The sequence below is a fragment of the Theropithecus gelada genome, chromosome 3 (genome assembly GCF_003255815.1).
Source record: "Theropithecus gelada isolate Dixy chromosome 3, Tgel_1.0, whole genome shotgun sequence".
Lineage (NCBI taxonomy): Eukaryota > Metazoa > Chordata > Mammalia > Primates > Cercopithecidae > Theropithecus > Theropithecus gelada.
Window position 1 is genome coordinate 149344260 of NC_037670.1, and position 23163 is coordinate 149367422.

The window sequence follows — 23163 nt, forward strand, 5'->3', positions numbered from 1 at the left end:
GGGGGCTTTACCCTATCAAAAAATACATAAAGAAAAAGGATAATAAACATAGGTGTACATACAAACCTACATATGGAGACATAGAGAGGGAGCTGGGGAGCAAAAAAAAAAAAAACAAGAGCAGGCAGGGGCTCAAAGGTTTGATGCGTAGAGTTTTATTTCCTAAAACTTAAAAGTGTCTGAAATAAATGTGGCAAAACATTTAAAAATAAGGTGAACACATGGGTGTTTATTATACTATCTTGTCTACTAGAGTATTTTTTAATATAACAAAATTTTGAGGCCAAGATACAAGTTACTCACATAAAGATAAGTTGTTATTATCAAAAATTCCTTATGGAGGCAGCATTGTATTTTTTTAAAAGCTTGACTAAAAATACTACGAAATGTGCCAGATGCTCTATTATAAAAAACAAGTATTGGTTAATCTCGTCAGTATTAAGATTCCAAAAATACAAATGAAACATCAACCAAAAAATTATAAAAATATAGTTTAAAAAATGATGATAGATGTCTATTTAAATACAGAAACACTTAAAAAAAAAAAAAAAAAGCAAAGTAAATATGGCTAGTAAGAAAAGACTATCCCTTTAGAAATAATCAACCGATTCCTCACAAACTGTCAAGAATTTCTCTTCAGGTTTATTATTTTTAATTCCCTGAATGTCTCAAAATAGCCAATCAAATCACAGTTGTTGAACTACTGAAGGCCAAAACATAATTATGACCACGTATATTTTATAATTAACAATTGTCTCTGGTTAAGAGTAGGGATTTAGAAAGTAAAGCTTTAGTTTCTAGACAAAATATTTGAAATCTCAGTTTACGTGACTGGATCTGTGTAAAATGTTTAAGGGAATGACATAACAAAAAGTGAGATTCAGAAAATAGTTAAGGGCAATTCAGGCTCTAAAATGTATTGCTTGTAGATGTTGACTGTATTATATCCTATAATTGCATTATACTGTCCTCTTTATTAAAATAAAAACACATTTTTTCCTCCTCCTATACAACAAAAGTCTTTCGCACTGGTTCCAGGTATTTTTATATAAAAATGTAATTTTAAACAGTTGTCTTGAAAGTACCAAGAAGAATTCATTTATATCAATGTCAAGTGAGTGAAGAGTTCCTAAATCAAGAAGAAATGTTACAGAGGTTGTCAGAAAACAAATAAATGTGATGTCAATGTGTATTAAATAAAAATCTAAAGTTATATTATGTACACAGAGAAAAATCATTTTCATTTTTATACTGCATTGCAGACAAGTAATATAATGCCATGATATCTTTACAGAAAACACAGTGCCATATATTTTCTTAATTATGTGTGCTCATATCACCCTCTAGTGGGTAAAATAAAGCAGACCATAAAAAAGGAAAAAAGAATCTGGAAAAAAAATCCACAGCATTCACAGATACATTCATTCAGCAGCAGCTCTTACTTACTTCATCCTCACTACGGGGAAAGCACTGTGATAGGTGCTGCTCAGGACTAAAACAAGAAAAGCAGGAAAAGCAGAAACAGAAAGACCTATGTTGGAAGACCTATGTCTGGAAGCGGTATAGGGAAAGAGAAGAGAATTAAATGGCAAAGGAAGGTATGTAGAGTGTGGAACTAAGGTGAATCTAAAATGTAAATTCATTTTGTTTATGAAAGAACTATATGAAAAAACCTCCAGAACTGAACTTATCATTATATTTAATTTTGAAATAAACTAATCAATGTAGATAATATCTTTCAGGGAAATAACGTCAAAAATATATCCTCAACAGTCAGTGTTTTCTGATATGTCACAGAGGTATGTGCATGCATATATACACACTTACAGATGATAAAATACAGTCACTATTTTCCTGGATCCTAGATTTAATCTAATTTATTGATTTGAGTTGGGTAAACTTGTTTTGTTGTTGTTGTTGTTGTTGTTTATTTTTTCTGTAACCTAGAACAGTGTTGATGGTGAACTTATTTGTAATACAATGTAGAATGGATATATTTGCTACTCCATGGCCACTCATTTATAAAGGAAATTGGGAACTGAAATTCAGATCTTCACTCTTCTTTTAACTTCTTATTAGTAGACTAGAAGATATTTGTGATGTAGATCCCTTCCATTTAATGCTTTAAAGGATTAGCTCTGCAAAGAGACATTGTGGATTCAAACGCTGGCTTCATCCAGATAGGGACAGGAGGCAGGGAAATTTTAGGTAGAAGAGGGCAGATCCCCAGCAAGGACCCTGCTCTCAAGCTGAAAAGCCTGATACCATGGCCCAAAGTGAGAACTTACATCCCTATTTTCCTGCTCAAATGTTGTCTTTTCCAAAACTACCCATGGCCCACCCCACCTGCCATCCTGTGCCCATAAAAACCCCAGGCTCAGCCAGCAGAGGGAAGAGAGGCAGCTGGCCATCAGAGACTATGGCGGGATGTCAGAGAGAAGCAGCCTGACTTCAGAGGGACAGCCTGATGGTGTAACCTGGGAGAAGAATCTGGCCCTAGAGGGCTAGACTTCAGGGTAAGACTACCTTCCTGCTCCATCCCCTTTTCACCTCCCCTTTCCACTGAGCCACTTTCATCAGTAATAAAATCCCCTGCATTTACCATCTTCAATTTATTCTTGAGACCTCATTCCTCCCGTATGCTAGACAAGAGCTCAGGTGCCGCAAGTGTGGTGCGAAAGGCAGTCACAGTTACCCTCCACTGAGTCATTAACACGTAAGCTGTCCATGGACAGCAGAGCTAAAACAGTACTGTAACACTTCCTCTGCGGCTTCAGGGGTCACCAGCACCCTCTCAGATGCTGCTGTAGGGCCAGTACAGAGTTTGCCTCTGCTCGTGCCCAAAAGCCCTTGCCCTGGCTCCTGCACCTGCTCACCTGCATGCTCCCATTCCTGTGGTCTCAGTGAGTGGAGCTCTCCCCTGCCAGCACTGAAGTGGCTGACTAGTTCCAACACCCATGCACTCCAGTTCCCGCCCATGAAGGGGTAAGGGAAATACCCTGCTTCAATCCAACTAGCTGTGGAATCTTGAACCACTGATTCAACCTTTGAGTGCCTCTTTTCACATTTGTAGAATGAGATGACTATCATCACCTATCTTATCAGAGAGTACCAAATGCATACGAAATGCCTAGCAAAGGTTACTCTTATTACTGTATTATTATTTATCATACCATTCTTTACTACAAAAAGTACTTTCAAATAAAAGATATAATAGAGAAAAAAAATTTCCTACAATTTTTAATAGTTAAGTACTGCCATATCTAAACTGTGCACCTTAATGTATTTCAAAAGAAAGCATGCAAATTCTATACATTACACACTATACACACATACCCAATTTATAATATACATTAGAGGTAATTGAACAATTTGTTAAACTAATGAACAAAAAGTTATCAGCTACATTCTATCAAACCAGTTTATCAAGCTTAGTCTTTAAGTTAGCAACATTTTATATAGCATTTGTCATTCTAAAGCAGTATTATCTCACATGACAAAATTTTTCTGTACTATTTTCACAGTAAAATTATGTATACCTTTAAGATATTTAAGAAAGATTATTTTAAAAATTCCTCTAACGCATTAAATTTATCTTTTAATAATTTATTGTAACATATATTTTACAACTTAAAAATCAAAGAAATAAATATAATTTCTAGACTGTACCACCTATACATGTAACCATATATAAAAAATTTACATAAGCAAAAATCACTATGATTTATAAAAACATAAAATATTTTCCTACTCAACATCACCTTCAGAGATCTTGCCACATGAACATGGTTATCGTAGACTAAAATGTCTATTGTCAGATTTTGTAGCCGATGGATGTGACTTAAATCACCTTCAAGAACAAGGTCTTGTATTAAGACTCTCCAAGATGGAAATGGTGTCCTGGTGCCATCCCATACCTGCCATAAGAGAGTAGTTTTATGATCCTTTAGAAAAAATGCTTGTGCTAAAAAGTTTTTTCCTGGTAATAGTACTTAAAAGTAATTAAACATATGCCTCTGAATATTGGCACTATTTTAAATATGACATTATTTTCTGATTGTAAAAGAACTACATATGAAATATGGGTAATGTGGAAAATGTAGAAGAATGTAAAGAAGAAAAAGAGTCACACTGCCATAAGCCCAGACTAAATATTCCTGAGTCAAGTGTTTTTATACAATAAAAACAAACCAAAATGGTCTTGAAAAACACTCATATGTATTAAAACATTTTTGCAAATACAACTAGTAAAATTACGAATGTTCTAAAAATTATAAAAATAATACATTTCTTTGACATTAATCAAATTATTTCTATGAGATTCAGTCTCATTCTTAAATTAGTTGTAAAGCATTATTCTGATGTTTCCATACAAAGAAGTAAATGTTGTAAATTTGAATAATTTCCTTTATATGATGATTTTCTGGTTCACATTATGCTTTTTGTTCTCCAAACCATATTACAGATGAGACATACAAACTACCTACCAGCTCTGGCTATAAATGATGCCTGGTTATTTATTTAAAAAAAAAATAAAAATAAAAAAAAATAAAACAAAACACAAAAGATAAGGCTGCACCAATACTGTAGATATTAAAACAAATAGAATATATACACTTAGAGAAAATTCAATTTGAGAATACTGCTCAGAAAAATAATTTATATAATATTAACAGAATAGAGAAAAATGTGGAATGATGCCAGATGAACAAATTTATTGAATTATATTTAATGCAAATGATTGGTGAACCATGGCTACTGAAAAATTAAAATGAATGCACTGTGGTTAGTAAAAAAGCTACCAACATTAATATTGTGCCCAGGTTGAGATGGAAAATGATTATACTATTTCATATGTAACCAGACGTTATTTAGAGTAATGTCTAGCTCCTCTGTTTTTAAAAAATAAAATTTAAAAATTATTTCTGATACGTAAGAAAATCAATGTATGGAAAAAAAATCACTCATAATTCTATTTCCCAGAGACGAAAACAGTAAAATGTTGCTTTATAGGCCTCCCAATATATTTTTCTATGTACATATACATTTTTAGTGTGTAAATGAAACTACAGTATCACTAAATAGACTATCACGAAATTCTATCTCAACAAGTACATGTCTATAATATCATTTTATGGTTACAAAGTATTTTATGGTGACATTTACAATGTTATTTTATGGTCATCCTACATAAATAGTGTACACAATTTTCTATTGTTAGTATTGGGGCTTTTTCTAATTTTTCTACTGTATTCTCATTTTTTATACTGTAAGAAAGATAAATATATCCTTTTAAGTGTACCTTTATAAATATTTTAAATTATTTCCTTAAGATAATGAAAATAAAATTGCTGAGTTGAACGGTACAAAAAGACTTTTGAGGTTTACTTTTAAATTGTCATAAGAAAGGCTTTTACTAATTCTTTTCTTTTTTTAAATTATACTTTAAGTTTTGGGATACATGTGCAGAATGTGCAGGTTTGTTACATAGGTATACACGTGCCATAAGGGCTTGCTGCACCCATCAACCCATCATCTACATTAGGTATTTCTCCTAATGCTATCTCTCCCCTAGCCCCCTAACCCCCAACAGGCCCTGGTGTGTGATGTTCCCCTCCCTATCTCCATGTGTTCTCATTGTTCAACTCCCAGTTATGAGTGAGAACATGCAGTGTTTGGTTTTCCATTTTTGTGTTAGTTGGCTGAGAATGATGGTTTCTAGCTTCACCCATGTCCTTGCAAAGGATGCGAACTGATTCTTTTTTTGGCTGCATAGTATTTCATGGTGTATATGTGACACATTTTCTTAATCCAGTCTATCATTCATGGGCATTTGGGTTGGTTCCAAGTCTTTGCTACTGTGAATAGTGCTGCAATAAACATACAATGTGCATGTGTCTTTATAGCAGAATGATTTATAATCATTTGGGTATATACCCAGTAATGGGATTGCACTGTCAAATGGTATTTCTGGTTCTAGATCCTTGAGGAACTGCCACACTATCTTCCACAATGGTTGAACTAATTTACACTCCCACCAACAGTGTAAAAGTGTTCCCATTTCTCCACATCCTCTCCAGCACCTGTTGTTTCCTGACTTTTTTAATGATTGCCATTCTAACTGGTGTGAGGTAGTATCTCATTGTGATTCTGATTTGCATTTCTGTAATGACCAGTGATTATGAACTTTTTTTCATATGTCTGTTAGCCGCACAAAGGTCTTCTTTTGAGGAGTGTCTGTTCGTATTCTTCGCCCACATTTTAATGGAGTTGTTTTTTTCTTGTAAATTAGTTTAAGTTCCTTGTAGATTCTGGATATTAGCCCTTTGAAAGATGGACAGATTGCAAAAATGTTCTCCCATTCTGTAGGTTGCCTGTTCACTCTGATGATAGTTTCTTTTGCTGTGCAGAAGCTCTTTAACTTAACTAGATCCATTTGTCAATTTTGGCTTTTGTTGTCATTGCTTTTGGTGTTTTAGTCATGAAGTCTTTGCCCATGCCTATGTCTTGAATGTATTGCCTAGGTTTTCTTCTAGGGTTTTTATGGTTTTAGGGCTTATGTTTAAGTCTTTAACCCATCGTGAGTTAATTTTTGTATAAGGTGTAAGGAAGGGGTCCAGTTTCAGTTTTCTGCATATGGCTAACCAGTTTTCCCAACACCACTTTATTAAATAGGGAATCCTTTCCCCATTGCTTGTTTTTGTCAGGTTTGTCAAAGATCAGATGATTGCAGATGTGTGGCGTTATTTCTGAGGCCTCTGTTGTGTTCCATTGGTCTATATATCTGTTTTGGTAGTAGTACAATGCTTTTTCGGTTACTGTAGCCTTGTAGTATAGGTTGAAGCCAGGCAGCGTGATGCCTCTAGCTTTATTCTTTTTGCTTAGGATTGTCTTGGGTATATGGGCTCTTGGGCTCTTTATTAACTTTTCAGTGTTATATTTTAAACTAACACTTACATGACAGTTGTTTTCACTTGTCCAAAAAAGTTATCTATTACAATGGGATGCAGGTATATGTTTTGTTTCTGTAGAGAGAAAATGTAGACTCAACTATTTCAGCTAAAATTTGGCACATTTTATCTTAGAATTTAAGAATTTTCTAAAAACATAGTCAAAAGATAGAATATTCCTCACTGCATAGTAGTAGATTCCTTGTCATAGTAAGTGTTCAGTTGTTAGCAAATGCTCATTTGTTAAGAACGTCACATTTGCCAGAGAGTATGACTGGCTGACCTAAGATTCATTCTAACTTTGTTTGATTTTTATATTACTTTTGTTTCAGCTTTATCATATTTGACTTATTTAACTTTCTGTATGGCATATATTTACAACTTTCTCATAGTATTCCATGTGTATATGAATGTGCTATTTTCAACTGCTAGAACTTTATATTTTATTCAATGATTGCTAACTTCTCTGTTCTTTAATATGGGCAAGGTATAAATGATAATGCTAAACCCCAAGACTTGTCCAAGTGCCACTGCACTCCATTTCCTGCCCTATTATTCCAAAGAGAGTATCGAGAAATAACCATAGGAGCAGGCCTGAAGAGGCATTTGTTTAAATGTATCCTCCATAGGATGTCCAGGCAAGAAAAACAGACATTCACCTTCTCCAGAAGTTATTCTCTAAACTGGGATAGGTGTAAACAGAGATTTGATGGGTCTTAAGTTATTTTTTTATCTTGCTGATTTAAAAGCAAAACACAGTAATATAAAATGCTTCAAAACTATCCACGGTGTGACTATGAAGTAGGCAGTGAAAGATATAAGAAGAGAACCCAACATCAAGGGGACAAAAAAGTAAATAAATGAGAGGGAAGGTGACCTTGAGAGGGAAACAGAAATATTCATGTATGGGACTACAAACTATGAAATAATAGAAAACAAGTCTACATATTATTACTACTAAAATAAAAAAATGCATAAGTCATACTATATTTAACATGTAGATTTGATAACACTAGAAGGAAAGTGTAAAACAGGAAGGAAAGAAAAATTTTAGAGAGGTACAAGAGTAGAGCTGCATGAATATCAAAGCTCATCAAAAATAGTTAAAATCTAAGTTCCTAATATAATACACTGTATGCATATTTGTCTCATCAGAAAGCTGAAACATAAGCTCTTTACAGACATTTAAGTGTTGCTAACTTATAATTTCCAGTATTAAAAAATATGTACCTTTAGAAGAAATGATGCTCCGTCCACTTCTGCTTTGCCCAAGAGCTGACAAGTCAGGTCAAAATACTGCATTGGCTGCACATCACACAATTTTAGTAATGTCCAAGACGGTGACATATGAGTAGATGCCCAAACACGTAAAGTTTCTACCATTTTGTGGTCCTCAGTAGTGAAGTTAAAATACTTGCTTGAAGTGCGAGGTATGATAGGGGCTCCCAAAGTTCCCTCAAACGTCAAAGATGCAAAGCCAGAGCTGGTGATACCCTGAGTCTCCTTTTTATATACTTGAATCTAAGAAAGTAGGGCAAAGTAGAAAAGAGATACAAATAAAATAGCTTACTGATGCAGAATCTATGAACTGAAGAAATTGGAAAGATTATCAATTTTGCCAGCAGAATTAAGAGAGGGCATTTTTTAAAAACTATTTTTATTTAATTAGCATATGAAATTCTACTCTCACGTGCTGGTGCTACACTAAGATACATAAGTATCATGGACACTGTGAACCTCCATGCAAAATTCACTTACATTTTTGAAAGAGCTAGGTGGTGGTCTCCCTAATCCTATCAAGCTTGCAGTTTTACATTTTATTAGTTTTTTTTTTTATTAAGGTGTAATTTATACAAGGAAAAAGGATCATAAATGACAGTGACTTATGAATATTACAGAAAAGACTACAACACTTGAAATATGAGAATATAAAGTGAATAAAATGAAGCTCAGGCTAGGGTTTAATCAGAGTGACTGAGAGCACTGAGATATGCCATAAGCTCTTTTGCTTTCTGAATTTGGGGGCTGTTATCAGAAGCACATACATTTATATTGCTATATCTTCATGAAGAGACCCCTTTGTCTTTATGAAAAGCTCCTTCCAAAACTCTCTCATAGTAATATAGTTATTTCATTTCCCTTATGTTTACTTAGTACATTTTTTTTTTTTAGAGCTTTAGTTCTAACTTGTTTAGGTCTTCATATTTAAAGTGCACTTCTTGTAGGTAGCATATATTTGGTTCCTGATTTTTTTTGTTCAGTCAATCTTTCCCTTGCAAATGGAAATTAGTCCATTCACAGAAAGGCAGTTATTAACATGGCCATATTTGAGTCTACTATCTTGTTTTCCTTTTTTTCCACGCTTCTTGCTTTTTAGCTTCTTTGTTTTTTTAAAACTTTTTTTTTCTATTGTTCCTTTCTTGTTTTCCTTTTGGAATTCTTATTAGTGCTCCACTTCCTTCTTCTTGGCTATGAATAAATCTTTAACTTTTCAATGTCTACTTGGAAATCAATATTGTTCTACTATGTACTTTCTACTTTCCATTTCATACTTGCTACTCCTATTTCATGCATTCTACTTCACAAATATAACTTTTCACTGGTAGAATTCCATTCACTCATCCCACCCATCCTTTGTGTTACTGTTGTAGTATTTTTTCTACACATTTTATAAACTCCACCATGTAATATTACCGGTTTTGCTTTAAATAGGCATTTATCTTGTAATTAAATTCTGGAAAGAAATAAAAACAGTCTGTTTACATATTTACTATTTTTTTCCATCATTTCTTGTATTTTTGTCACTTCTTAACTATGCAGCTTCTAGTTGCTAGCATTCCTCTTTGGCCTGAATATCATTCTTTTGCATTAATGCTATGCAGATATGCTGGCCATGGACTATCTCATTTTTCCTTTATATAAAATGTTTATTTCACTCTCATTCCTGAAGAATGTATTTGCTGGATATAAAATTCTGTGTGAACAAATTTTTTTCTATCACCATGTACAAATTATTTCTTTGTTCTCTGGGTGTCATTGTCTCTGGTAAAAAGTGAAAGATGACTGGTATCATTGTTCTCCAACAATGTATCATTTATTCTCCAGTTGATTTCAAGATTTTTCTCTTTTTCAATGGTATCACTATCTTTTGTTTGGATGTGCTTTTCTTTGTGCACACCCTGCATAAAGTACATTTAAGTCTTTGTTTTTCCTCAAATTTGGGGAAATTCTGGTCCTTATTTCTATAAATATTTTATTTCCCTTCACCCACTCTCCTCTTGCATCCTAAATTACATGTAACATTTGATATTGTTCCATAGGTCCTTACAGTCTATTAATTTTTATTTAATCCTTGTTCTTCAGATTAGGTAGTTTCTAATGATTTGTCATCAATTTAACTTATATCTGATCTTAGCCCATCCAGTAGATTTTTCTTTTCATTTGTTCTTTTCAGTTCCTGAATTTCTATTTTTTTAAGTTTCCACTTCTCTGCTGAAATTTATCTTTTCACATTCATTTAACATCTCCCTCTAATTCACTGAATGTATTTTTGCTTAATTTCTTTTTTAAAATTTATTTATTTATTTATTTATTTATTTATTTATTTTTGAGAAGGGTCTCGTTCTGTCACTCAGGTTGGAATGCAGTGGTGTAATAATATTTCACTGCAGCCACGACCTCCCGGGCTCAAGGGATCTTCCCACCTCCACTTAATTCTTTGAAAGTCTGTATAATCTGTGCTTTAAAGTTTTTGTTTAATAAAGACAACATTTGGGCTACCATGGAGTTGATTTGGAATGTCTATGCTTTCTTTTTTCTTGACTAGGGGTAACACTTTCTTGTTTTCATGTCTAGTATATCTTTTTTCTTTACTAGACATCATAGATGCTATACTGTAAAGACTCTGAATTATGTTGGCTTCTTCTGACAAACACTGATTTTTGTTCTCGCTGGCCACTGAGTTGTTGTCTAGTCATCTTAAACTCATGAATGCTTGTTTTTATGCTTTGTTAGGGTGATCTGTGGAAAGCCCATGATGTTTCCCAAAGTCTTCTACATTGATGGGACTCATCCTGCAAACTCTCTGCGAAGTCTTCTCCGTAGAACTCGTTTTAGGCTTTGACAAAACATGTGTATAACAGGCCTTACTCTAAGATGTGATCCTTTGTGAGGTGAGCTACTTTAGGGGGGAGAAACCTTTATATTGCCTCAGCTGAATTTCCAAGGTGTTAAATAGTTATTAATTATTTGTCCCTATCTTGGACTTCCAGCACCCCATTACTAGACCTCTAGTATCTGCTTCATGTTCAACCACAATGTTCAACCACAGTTCAAACACACAGCAGCTTTTGTAATCCTTAAGTGGTTCTACCCCACCCTGTGCAGCCTGGTTTTCAACCAAGTATTCAAGTCCACCCCAACCCCGATGAACTTTCAGACATCCCCTTCTGTATAGCTCTTTCCTCTCTGGTTTCTTGTTGTGAAAATTCCAGTTTTCAGTTGCCTTGAACTTTGAATTCAGCTATATCAGGACCACAGCTTGAACTTCAGCTTACTGTGCAGTGGTTGAGAAAATGTCTGTAGGCAGGGATGTGGTCATCATGGGGCTCACTTTAAAAGTTTCTCTTCACTCTCTGATCATAGCTACCCATTGTCCGATGCCTAAAAAACAGTCGCCTCATACGTTTTATGGGTCTTCGTGGCAGCAGGGTTAGTCCAGTACCAGTTAATTTCTCACAATGCGGAAGTTCACTCTGCAGATTCTAACTATACTTGCCTACAACTGATCTATTACCTAACTTTACACTTTTAAATGGATTCTACTTGATGTATATGCTGCTTCTCTTTTATACTCCAATGTCTGATTGATGCTTGGTTCTGTGATCATCATTGTTATTACCAATTCCATGCTCACTAGTGTATACTGTTTACCAAAGCTTGCCTCTGCTGATTATCATAGTAAAACAGAACCAACTTCCAGCTTAGGTGTGTTGGTAGCTTTCACATATCATTTATGAGCAGATCCTCTTTGCTTGAGATTCAAAATATACCTTAATTAGTCTACTTCTATTTCCACCACCACTGTAGTCTAAGGCATCCTCATTTCATGTCTGTAAACTGAAATAGTCTTCTAAAGAATATCTTTGCCTTCATGCTTGTTCTTCAACAACCCATCTGTTATCCACGTGTTACTGAGTGATTTTTTTTCAAAATTTTAACCAATCATTTCATGTGCACATTTAAAACCCTCTAATGACTTCTCATTATACCTAGAGTAAAATCTAAATAACTTACCTACCACAATTTCATCTCGTAACACCTCCCCCATAGCTGACTAGGATCCATGCTAGTCTTCTTTCTGTTTCTCCAATACCACACTCATTCCTATTATAGGGCCTTGGCACCTATAGTGTCATCTGGTGGAAAACGTTTTCCCTCAAATCTCAGTAGGACTTCTCATTATCATCATTTGGGTCTCAATTCTTATGTCTCCTCATTAGAAAGGCCTTTCGTGATTTTGCCTTATTTTATTTATTTATTTATTTATTATTTTTGAGATGGAGTCTCGCTCTGTCGGCCAGGCTGGAGTGTAGTGGTGCGATCTCAGCTCACTGCAACCTCCACCTCCCGGGTTCAAGCAATTCTCCTACCTCAGCCTCCCGAGTAGCTGTGACTACAAGCACCCACCACCACACCCGGCTAATATTTGTATTTTTAGTAGAGACATCGTTTCACCATACTGGCCAGGCTGGTCTCGAACTCCTGATCTTGCAATCCTCCTGCCTAGACCTCCCAAAGTGCTGGGATTACAGGTGTGAGCCACTGTGCCCGGTTGCTTTATTTTCTTTATAGCAACTATCACTAATTGAAATTACTTTGATTTATATGCTTTACTTTTATATTGTCTGCTTCTTTGCATTAAAACAGAAGCCTATACAAAAAAAAAAAAAAAAACAATTTTTGCTGGAAAAAAGAAGAGTAGATCTTGACTCTTGTTTTATGTATATTTTTGCTATGAACTATCATCTTCAAATTGCGATAAGAAAAACAAGAAAAAATACATTCTGGCTGTTTTATGTATATTTTCGCTATGAATTATGATCCTCAAACCGCAATAAGAAAAACAAGAAAAAATAAATTCTGATATCTAAAACAGATGTCTGTACTTAGAATGACCTTGCTCAACTAAAGAAAACAGGGCTATTCAAACAAAGCTAGCGAACTGTCAACATAAAGAGTGTAAGGAAGTGCTAGTAGCCCTAAATATGAACATTTCCTGAAAACAGAGAAACAACTTTATAGAAAAATATAGTAACCTTAAATCTATACAGCAGCCTCAAAATATATAAAACATAAAATTAAATAAGAAGGCTTAAACCCCATTAACATTGCTTTAAATTATTAAGCAAAATCGGTAGAACTAAAAGAAATAGGCAAATCCTCTATCACAGTAGTCTTTAAAACACAGTTTTCAATAGCTGATAAAATAAGTAGATAAGAAATAAAAAATGATATTGACCATATGGTAGAACATAAAGTAAGCATTCACAAATTTCAAAATACTAAACATTTCAGAGTATGTTTCCTGACCACAATAAACAATAGTAAAAGAAGGTAACTATTAAATGATTTAAATAAATATAAAAAACAAACAATAATCCTATGGAATTGGATTGAATATAACTCTCTATATATATTATTTGGATTATTTGAATATAATTCAAATATAAATTCAATATATAAATATATGTTCAATATAATTCAATATATACTCGATGAGTCAACATTTATTTGAATTTTTATATTGATTTCCTCTCTGACTTATGGAGTATTTACAAATTATTTATAAACCCATAGATCAGAGATGAAATCAATGATCAATATAAAAATTCAATTATATATTCAACTGAATGGTAATGAAGTTATGACAAATTAAAACCTGCTGGATACAACTAAGGCAGTACTTAAAAAATTTAGTCATAAATGAATATATTACAAAAGAGATGGCTAAATTATTATAGTAGTAAAGTTAATTTTCTACAGTGATAATACTGCATCTTTATATTCATTCACATTTCTCTAGACTGTGAATGGAGCCATGTATGGTCTGTAAGTGTTTGTGTATATAAATCGTTGAAAATCTCCAAAAAATTTTCCAAAATACTTGGTGAAAAAAGTCTGCATGTAAGTGTGCCCATGTAGTTCAAACCTGTGTTGTTCAAGGGGTAACTACATGCTGTTAGAGGTCATGAGATTCTTTACTCCTGTAGCAGGAGACACAATAATGACCTCTCTGGATGGGGATATGAGGGAAGTTTCTAGAGTGTTAGCTATATGAGTATAGTTATATTGTGAATGATGAAATGTTTATCTATTTGCTATTAAATAGTAACTTCCATAAACAATAACAACTAAATATGTTTATGAAGGAAGCATGCATTCTTTGAATACAGTATATAGGAAACAATACTTTGAAAAGTAAGCAATTTTTTGACGTTTAAATAGTATGTATTGCATGGCTATGATAATATTTCTTTTTTTCTTTTTCTTTTTGAGTCGGAGTTTTGCTCTTGTTCCCCAGGCTGGAATGCAATAGCACAATCTTGGCTTGCCACAACCTCCGCCCTCCGGGTTCAAGTGATTCTCCTGCCTCAGCCTCCTGAATAGCTGGGATTACAAGCATGTAGCACCATGCCCGGCTAATTTTGCATTTTAAGTATTCTCTATGTTGGTCAGGCTGGTCTCGAACTCCTGACCTCAGGTGATCCGCCAGTGTCAACCTCCCAAAGTGCTGGGATTACAGGCATGAGCCACCACGCCCAGCGATGATAATATTTCTATTTCTTTTTATCTTTACACAAATATTCTCCATTATCCTCCTATTCTCAAGGAAACAGCATTAATAGGTCATAAGAAGTGCCTACAAGTAGAACACAGCTGAACACTGTCCTCATTTGTGAGCATCAGACTGACCATGAAGGACAGAATTAAACTGAAGCCTTAGAAGAAAAAGACAACCAAGATGATGAAGAGGTTACATGGAAACCCATGTAACAAAGGAAAACATGAAGAAACTGAAATATTTAAAATCTAAGGGACTGAAAATATACAAAGTATTTAAAAGCTGTCCAAAGCATCATGCAGTAATTTCCAAAGAAAAATTCCAAAAGTTCATTGAACAAAAAAGCTCAATTAAATAAATATTATAGCAATAAGGAAAATAATTTTGAGAAAATAATAATCCTTTGCATTTGTAAGTTCTAAATTTTTTATTTCTTAAAAATTGTGCTATTTAATAACTCTACCCTTATATTAAAGGCTTTCTTACATTTAGTTATTTAACTATAGGCATACTTTTAAAAGTACCTGTTCATATCTTATTTCTTATAAATGAAAACCAACTTAATTTGATTTTATACTTAGTATCTCAATGTTTTCATTGAACATGAATTAATACAAGAAACAGGAAAGAATAATATAATCTCCTAATCTTTGTATACTTTTTTTCTTGTTGACCTAAAGTTGTTTTTTAAAACATTAAAACACAAATGTTCTTTATCAAACTCTACAGATAAAACTTCTACAGCATTAGTCTATATTTAGAAACAGAAGACAGAATGGAACTAGTCTTAATCAGGGCATGTAATACATTTTTGGGGAACGAAGGCAAGTGGTTTGTTCAAATGAAGATGTTTCTTACTGTAAATTATTTGAAGTCTGATAATATTTACACTACTTCTTATCTCGTAAAAAGCTTGCTGTCATGTTCTAACAAAGCAACCACATAATTAGTGCTAACTAGTTTCAGTGAACAATACAGAGTTCTCTTCAAATAAAGTTCTAGACAGTATGAATTATACCTTCAGCCTGTGAAAGCGAACAATATCTCCATTTTTATAAATTATTGGAAGAGCTTCATAGTTTCCACTAAAGAGCAGGCAAGTTAATTTTACATTTGTCTGGTCCACAATTGTTACAACTGAGCAATAATCTGGAAAACACAAAAATATTTTACCTGACTTTCAATATTTTAAAGCATTAGATAAAATAAGAGTATGCTTACTTCAAAACACCAAACTTTATTCTTCTTTTTAATTAAGCCTTCTAAGAGTTAAAAAACAGACATTTTCTTAGCTTTCAATACACACTGCAAAATTATTTTGCAGAAGTGTTCTATAAATATTACTTTTAGAAAGTTTAGTAAAACAAAAATAAAAATCTAATTCAGTATAAATTGTCTGGAGAGAAAATAACCTTTTTTATTGCTTCAAGGTTTACAAATCATGAAACATAAACGTAGTCAAATAAGAAAAAAGCAATTTATAAAATAAACATAACTAAATTTAGAATGAAAACAAAGGCTAAGCTATTTATAGCAGATATGAAGGTTGTACCCATACTGCATAAAGAACTTATAAAAATCAGGATGATACAGTATATATGTCATACAAATGAATAAACAATTCATAGAAAATGTCATAACAAAAAATTCAAAAGAGAAAATGGCAATTCTTGCTGGTCACCTATAAAATATTACACATTATAACAAAAGAGAGGTATTTTATAAAATTTAAACTGGCAGAAAAATTTAATATTCGGGTTGCTGTAAAATGGTAACTTTAAACATTGGTGGTAGTAAAAATTGTCTGCTGGTGGTAGTAAAAACTGCCTTTAATATTTTTTTTTAATTAACACATAAAAGATTGTATGTATTTATGGTGTGCTATACATGGTTTTGAAGTACACATACATTGTGAAATCATCAAATCTAGCTAATGAAAATACACATTACCTCACATAGTTATTTTTGCAGTGAGAACACTTTACATCCATTTTCTTAGCATTTTTCAAGGGTACAACATATTTTTCACTACAGTCACTGTTATACAATAGAACCCCTGAACTTATTCTTGCTAACCAAAATAGTGTATCCTTTGACCAACATCTCCCCAAAACCTTCCCATAGCCACACAGGGCCCTGGCAACAACCATTCTACTCTCTACTTCTATGAGATCAATTTTTTAAGATTCTGTACCTGGCTTATTTTACTTAAGAATGTCCTCCAGGTTCATCCATGTTGTTGTAAATGACAGAATTTCCTTCTTATGTCTAAATAGTATTCCACTGTGTATATAGACCATATTTTCTTTATTCATCCATTAATGGACGCTTAGGTTTATTCTATGCCTAATGTGAATAAGCCTGCAATAAACATGGGAGTGCGGATGTCTCTTCAACATATTGATTATTTCCTTTTGATATACATAGTAGTGATCCCTATCTGAAGTGTCACCTTCCACAGTTTCAGTTACCTGCAGTCAACCATGATCTACAAATATTTAATGGAAAATTCCAGAAATAAACAACATGAATCATCCCTTCATGCAGGGTATCCACACTGTGCATGCTCCCTGCCTGTTAGTCACTTAGTAGCTGTCTCTGCTATCATATCAACTGTTGAGGTATCACAGTGCTTGTGCTCATGCAACCCTTATTTTACTTAATAATGGCCCCAAAGTGCTAAGACAAAGTGGTAAGTGCTTAGTTAAACTTTATTATAGGTATGTATATTTAAGAAAAAACAGTGTATACAGAGTTCAGTACCATCCATGGTTTTGGGCAGCTGCTAGGGGTCTTGGAGCATATCCCCTTTGGACAAAGGAAAAGTACTGTACCCAGTAGTGAGATTGTGGGATCATATGGCAGTTCTAATTTTTGGAAGAATATTTATATGTTTTCCACAATACTTCTGCTAATTTACATTGCTACCTACAATGCGCAAAGGTTATCTCTTCTTCACACCCTTGCGATACTAGTCTTCTTTTTGATAACAGCTATTGTAATAGGTGAGAAGTGATATCTTGCTGTGGTTTTATTTTAATGATTAGTGATGTTGAACATCTTTTCGCATACTTGTCTGCCATTTGTATGTTATTTTTAAAGAAATGTCTATTCAGGTCCTTTGCCCATGTTTAAATTGGGTTGTTTTCTAATCATCTAGTTGAGTTCCTCATACAATTTAGATATTAACCCATTATCAGATACACAGTTTGCAAATATTTTCTCCCATTCTTTACTCTGTTAATGCTGGTTGTGCAGAAGGTTTTTAAGCTTGATACAATCCCATTTATCTATTCTTGCTTTCATTGCCTGAGCTTTTGAGGTCCTTTCCAAAGAATTTTTGGTGAGCTCAATCTCATGGAGCTTTTCCCCTATGGTTTCTTCTAGTAGGTTCATAGTACTACATTGAACAGAAGTGGCAAGAGTGGGCATCTTTGTCTTGTTACAGATCTTAGAGGAAAAGATTTCAACTTTTTCTGCATTAAAATGATCACATAATTTTTGTGCTCCATTCTGCTAATAAACATTTTGATTTGCGTGTGTGGAACCACCCTTGCATACCTGGAATAAATCCTACTTGATCATGGCAAATAGTCTCTTTAATGTGCTATTGAATTTGGTTTGCTAGTATTCTGTTGAGGATTTTTGCATCTATATTGACCTGCAGTTTTTTTGCTGTTAGTTTTTATTGTCTTTGTGTCTTCAGTATCAGAGTAACGCTGGCCTCGTGAAATGAGTTTGGAAAATATTTCCTTCTCTTCCATTTTTGGAAGAGGCTGAGAAGAGTTAGTGTTAGTTCTCCATGGAATGTTTGATAGAATTTGATGCTACCTATACACATGATTCAGAAAATGCATTGACTTTCTGTCCTTCCTAGTCCCCTAGTAATGAAGGTATAGAGATTGAAAGGAACAAACCACAAAACAGTGAAGGAAAGGAGAGTGGGAAAAAACAACGTATTTCAGGAAAATGGAAAGTAAGTGGTTAAGAGATAAAATAAACAGAAGAGGCCAAAATCCAGAAGATACTACAAGGTGGCTACAGTAAAGATGGGAGCCACTTGGATTAAGCGTGAGAGTAAAAAGTAGGGATGAAATCAGGGGATCAATTAGAAGTTTACACACAGAGCAAGTGTTTCAATTCAATCACTAACCATCCTTATTCTCCACTTCCCTGAAAATGACTTCAGGCAACATCTTTGTATTTAACAACCTTTCCATTTTGAAAACTTCTAGGAACACAGGTTCTTTTCCAAGGAAGCTAAACTCATTAACTGGGAAGTGGTAAGACTTCTCACGTTGGTGTTAACAACCAGAATAAATTCCTCCTCACCATCACATTAGGGAACCTACAGCTTGATTGGCAGTTCTCATCCCACCCACCCTACGCTGAAAATTTCAATCAACATGCCCTAACAAGTACTATTAGTCACTATCCAGTTTCCCACTCAAGGAGAGGGAGTATTACAGAAATGAACTACTTACAAACAAAGCAAATGAGAAAGGTATATGAAACCTAAAATAAACTATATCTACATTCTTAAATACAAAAATACAGCAGAAAATTACCAGGCATTAGAATAAAAATGGAAGACGCTGTAATCCTAGCACTTTGGGAGGCCAAGGTGGGTGGATCATTTGAGGTCAGGAGTTCAAGACCAGCCTGGCCAACATGGTGAAACCCCACCTCTACTAAAAATTACAAAAGTTAGCTGGGTGGTAGTGGTGCTCTCATGGGAAGTGGAGGTTGCAGTGAGTCGAGATCATGCCACTGCACTCCAGCCTAGATGACAGAGTGAGATCTGTCTCACAAAAAAAAAAAAGGGAGACAGAAAGAAAATGGGGTTAAGAAGAAAAACGAGAGGAGTGAGGGGGAGGGAAAAAAAGGAGAGAGAGAGCAAAGGGGAAAAAGAAGGGAGGAAAGAGAGAGAGGAATGGGAAGGGAAAGGGAGGGTAGAAAAAGAGAAATCTGAATTTGTGAGAAGGGTGAAATAACCTGGAACAACAACAACAAAAAAAAAAAACTCTAAAAATGAAAAAACTTTAATAAGCATTTTCAGAAAGAGTAAAAATATATTATATTCTCATCCCTTGAGGACCCACTGGCTCCAATTTTAGGTTTTAAGTTTCCTTTGTCACTATTTCTTACTATCAGTAAGAAGCGACACTTCATGCCATTTTTTCTTTGTTAGCAGTCTTCCAATGACCAAAGATAAATTTTATTTATTTTTCGAAACACAGAACACATTCTTACTTGCAATCACCATATGGCTCTATCGTACCGTTTTATACATCTGAGATACATTATGGAATCTTTTTTCCTATATCTTGAAATATATTGATATTCATTATCTGAGTAATTATTTCATCACTATGCATTAATTATTTCTATGCACGCTTAAAAAGACTAATTTTTAAAATGTGAAATGAGGCAATTGTCTAAAGGATGATACAAGAATCAAATAATCACTATTGTATCATTCTTCAGTTTTCATACTCAAGATATAAAAGAAGTTTGGAGACATCATCTTTTGAGTTTCTTCTTTAGCTTTATTTAAACATAGTTAAAAATTCAAAATTTTAAAATTTGTGCCCACGGTCAGTGAGAAGAACATTGATGGAGGAAGTCATTTAACCATTATTAGATGAATCAGAAGCTAAATGCAAAAACAGCAGCGCGTTAGCCAATGATGATAAAATTGATCACATAAGTAAAATCTCAGGCTATTTATCTCCAGATGATATCCTATATAAAGTTTCTCAAGCTCAAGAATTGATGCATGAAAATATGTTTCTAAAAATAGGGAGAAAACACAAAATATTTCTAAAAATGGAGATATATGGTATTCTTATCCAGTAAGTCATTCAACAAAAATGATTTCACCATACGATATTCTGGGACATGACTAAGGACCATTCCATTTTGCTAAAATGACTTGTGATGGCATTCTTTCATCTTAAATGATATTTGCATACCAAAATTCACATAAAATGGCATGTAAATGGATATGCAGAAGGCAAGTGTATACATAAAGGTAGTGGAAAGAATAGGTGAGCTCAAAATGAAAGATCCATCTTTAATCATTTGAATTGATATTTACAAATCTAAAATAGAAACTGTTTTGTAATTATGGAGCAAAAACAGCTGCTCTCTCAAAAAAATTTTTGAGTCAACAAAGTTTTCAAAAGTATTTTGATGATGCAAGTGCAAGAAGAAAAACCAAAAGCAGTAATAAGCTAGAACCATTTGTTTGTGTATCTTTAAAACTAGGAAAATATGGGATTATGAAAGAAAAATGACTCTGCTATGTTTATGTCCTTTTTATAATTTTTAATGACTTTATTTTCTCCTTATTCTCACTGCTGCATAATATTTGAAAAATGACTTAAAAATTCAAAAACTTTAAAAGGTATTGGAATCATATAGTAAAAGATAATGATTGTTTTTCCTATTATGCTTAGGTGCCACAAAACTGATGATACCTCTTAGAACTTAAAGCAAAAGGAAAAAGAATGACAAAAGGACAGAAAATGGAGAAAACAATGAGTGAGAGAGAAAACTCAAAGAATTCGGCTTTCTGAACTCTGCTTTCTGAGAAAGAGATCCTCTTTATGGATATTTGGATATGGTACAACAGCCTGCTTCCCCACAATAAGGTTATATCCTCACTTATGCAATTTGGTTCAAAACTCAAGGGTGCTGAACATTTGAAGCATTACTTAAATATACAGACTGTTTCTGTAAATTTTTCTGGAACATACACATTAAAGGAAATTCATGTGGCAAGAATGGGCTATCGTTCTCAACTCCAGCACTTGTACACTTTTGTGGAACATTCCATAGCAAATACATACTCTGTAAAAAATTCAGGAGCAAAAGAAAAGCCATGCAAAAATATTCTATTAACTGTTCTACTCTACATAGACTTTGTTTCTGTTAAATTCTGTACCCCAGGCAAAAAAGTCAGAACCAAAGAACAGCTGACAATCTCATTCCATAAAATCAACTTTAGCAGTACAACATCTAACCAAGAGAAGCCCCAAAAGTAGTGTTCAAGAATAGAGGAAGAACATTTACTAGAAGTGAATGATGCAGTCTTCCAATTAAAAGGGCCCACTGAAGGCAAACAGGATAAATGATCACACCAAGTCACATAATTGTGAAATTTGGGAACACCGAATATTTTTTAAAATTCTAAAAACTTCTGTAGAGAATAAAACAAGTCACCAATGTAAGACTGAGAAGTAGATTAACATCAGACTTTTCTATCAACACGACTGGGGTTACTAAAAAGACAACAAATCAATGTCTTCAAAGTCTAAGGAAAAATGTTGATACTTCAACTTTATAAAACCTGACAAAACTATCAATCAAGCATAAAGACAGATGAAGAACATTTCCAGATTTTGGCCAATCAAATATTTTACCTCCACAGTATCTTTCTTAGGTAATTCTCCAGCAATACAATGGGAAAAAACATAAAATAGGAAAATGCAGAGTACGGACAATAGTAATGGATCTCCCAGATTGATAGTTAGAGAGCAGACCTAGCAAACTACTACTCTAGATTGGAGCGGAAGGGAGCTGATAAGAAAGGAGAGGTTCATTAAAAAAAATAAAAGAGTAATCACTTAGCATAATGTTCTCCAGATTCCTTCATGTTGCTTCAAGTGACGGGATTTCCTTCTTTTTTTCCACATGATTTCATTTACACATGGAATCTAAAATAGTCAAACTTACAGAAGTAGAAAGTGATTATCAATGCCAGGGAGCGGGGGTGGTGAGAAATGGGGAGATGCTGGCCCGGCATGGTGGCTCATGCCTGTAATCCCAGCACTTTGGGAGGACAAGGTGGGTGAATCACTTGAGACCAGGAGTTCGAGACTAGCCTGGCCAATATGGTGAAACCTCGTCTCTACTAAAAATACAAAAAATTAACCAGGTATGGTGGTGCCTGTCTGTAACCCCAGCTATTTAAGAGGCTGAGGCATGAGAATCCCTTGAACACAGGAGGCAGAGATTGCAGTAAGCTGAGATCATGCCACTGAACTCCAGTCTGGGTGACAGAACAACTCTGTCTCAAAAAAAGGGGCAGGGAGAAATGCTCACCAAAGGATAGACAAACTTTCAGTTCAACAGGAGGAATGAATTTTCAAGATTTGCACAGTATGGTGACCATGGTTAATAATAATGTATTGCATATTTCAAAATTGCTGAGAGATTTTAAATGTTCTCACTACAAAAAACTAAGTATGTGATGTAATGGGTATGTTAATTAGCTTTATGTAATCATTCCACAATGTATACACATATCTAAACATCACATTGTCCCCCACAATATATATCTGTTTGCCAATTTAAAATCAAAAT

The 23163-nt window shown here is 34.0% G+C and overlaps 1 protein-coding gene across 3 annotated transcripts in view; it reads right to left on the reverse strand.

The window, feature by feature from the left end:
• Positions 1-23163, reverse strand: part of POT1 (protection of telomeres 1) — a 115050-nt gene that overhangs the window by 32950 nt on the left and 58937 nt on the right. For 2 of the 3 annotated variants that reach the window (XM_025380604.1, XM_025380603.1), the window contains 3 exons: positions 15812-15942; positions 8181-8471; positions 3762-3917 (listed from right to left, as the gene is read on the reverse strand). In XM_025380604.1, coding sequence (XP_025236389.1) covers positions 3762-3917; positions 8181-8471; positions 15812-15942 — 578 coding nt within the window. The remainder of the gene's footprint in view (positions 1-3761; positions 3918-8180; positions 8472-15811; positions 15943-23163) is intronic. The other variant, XM_025380605.1, reaches the window with a different exon arrangement.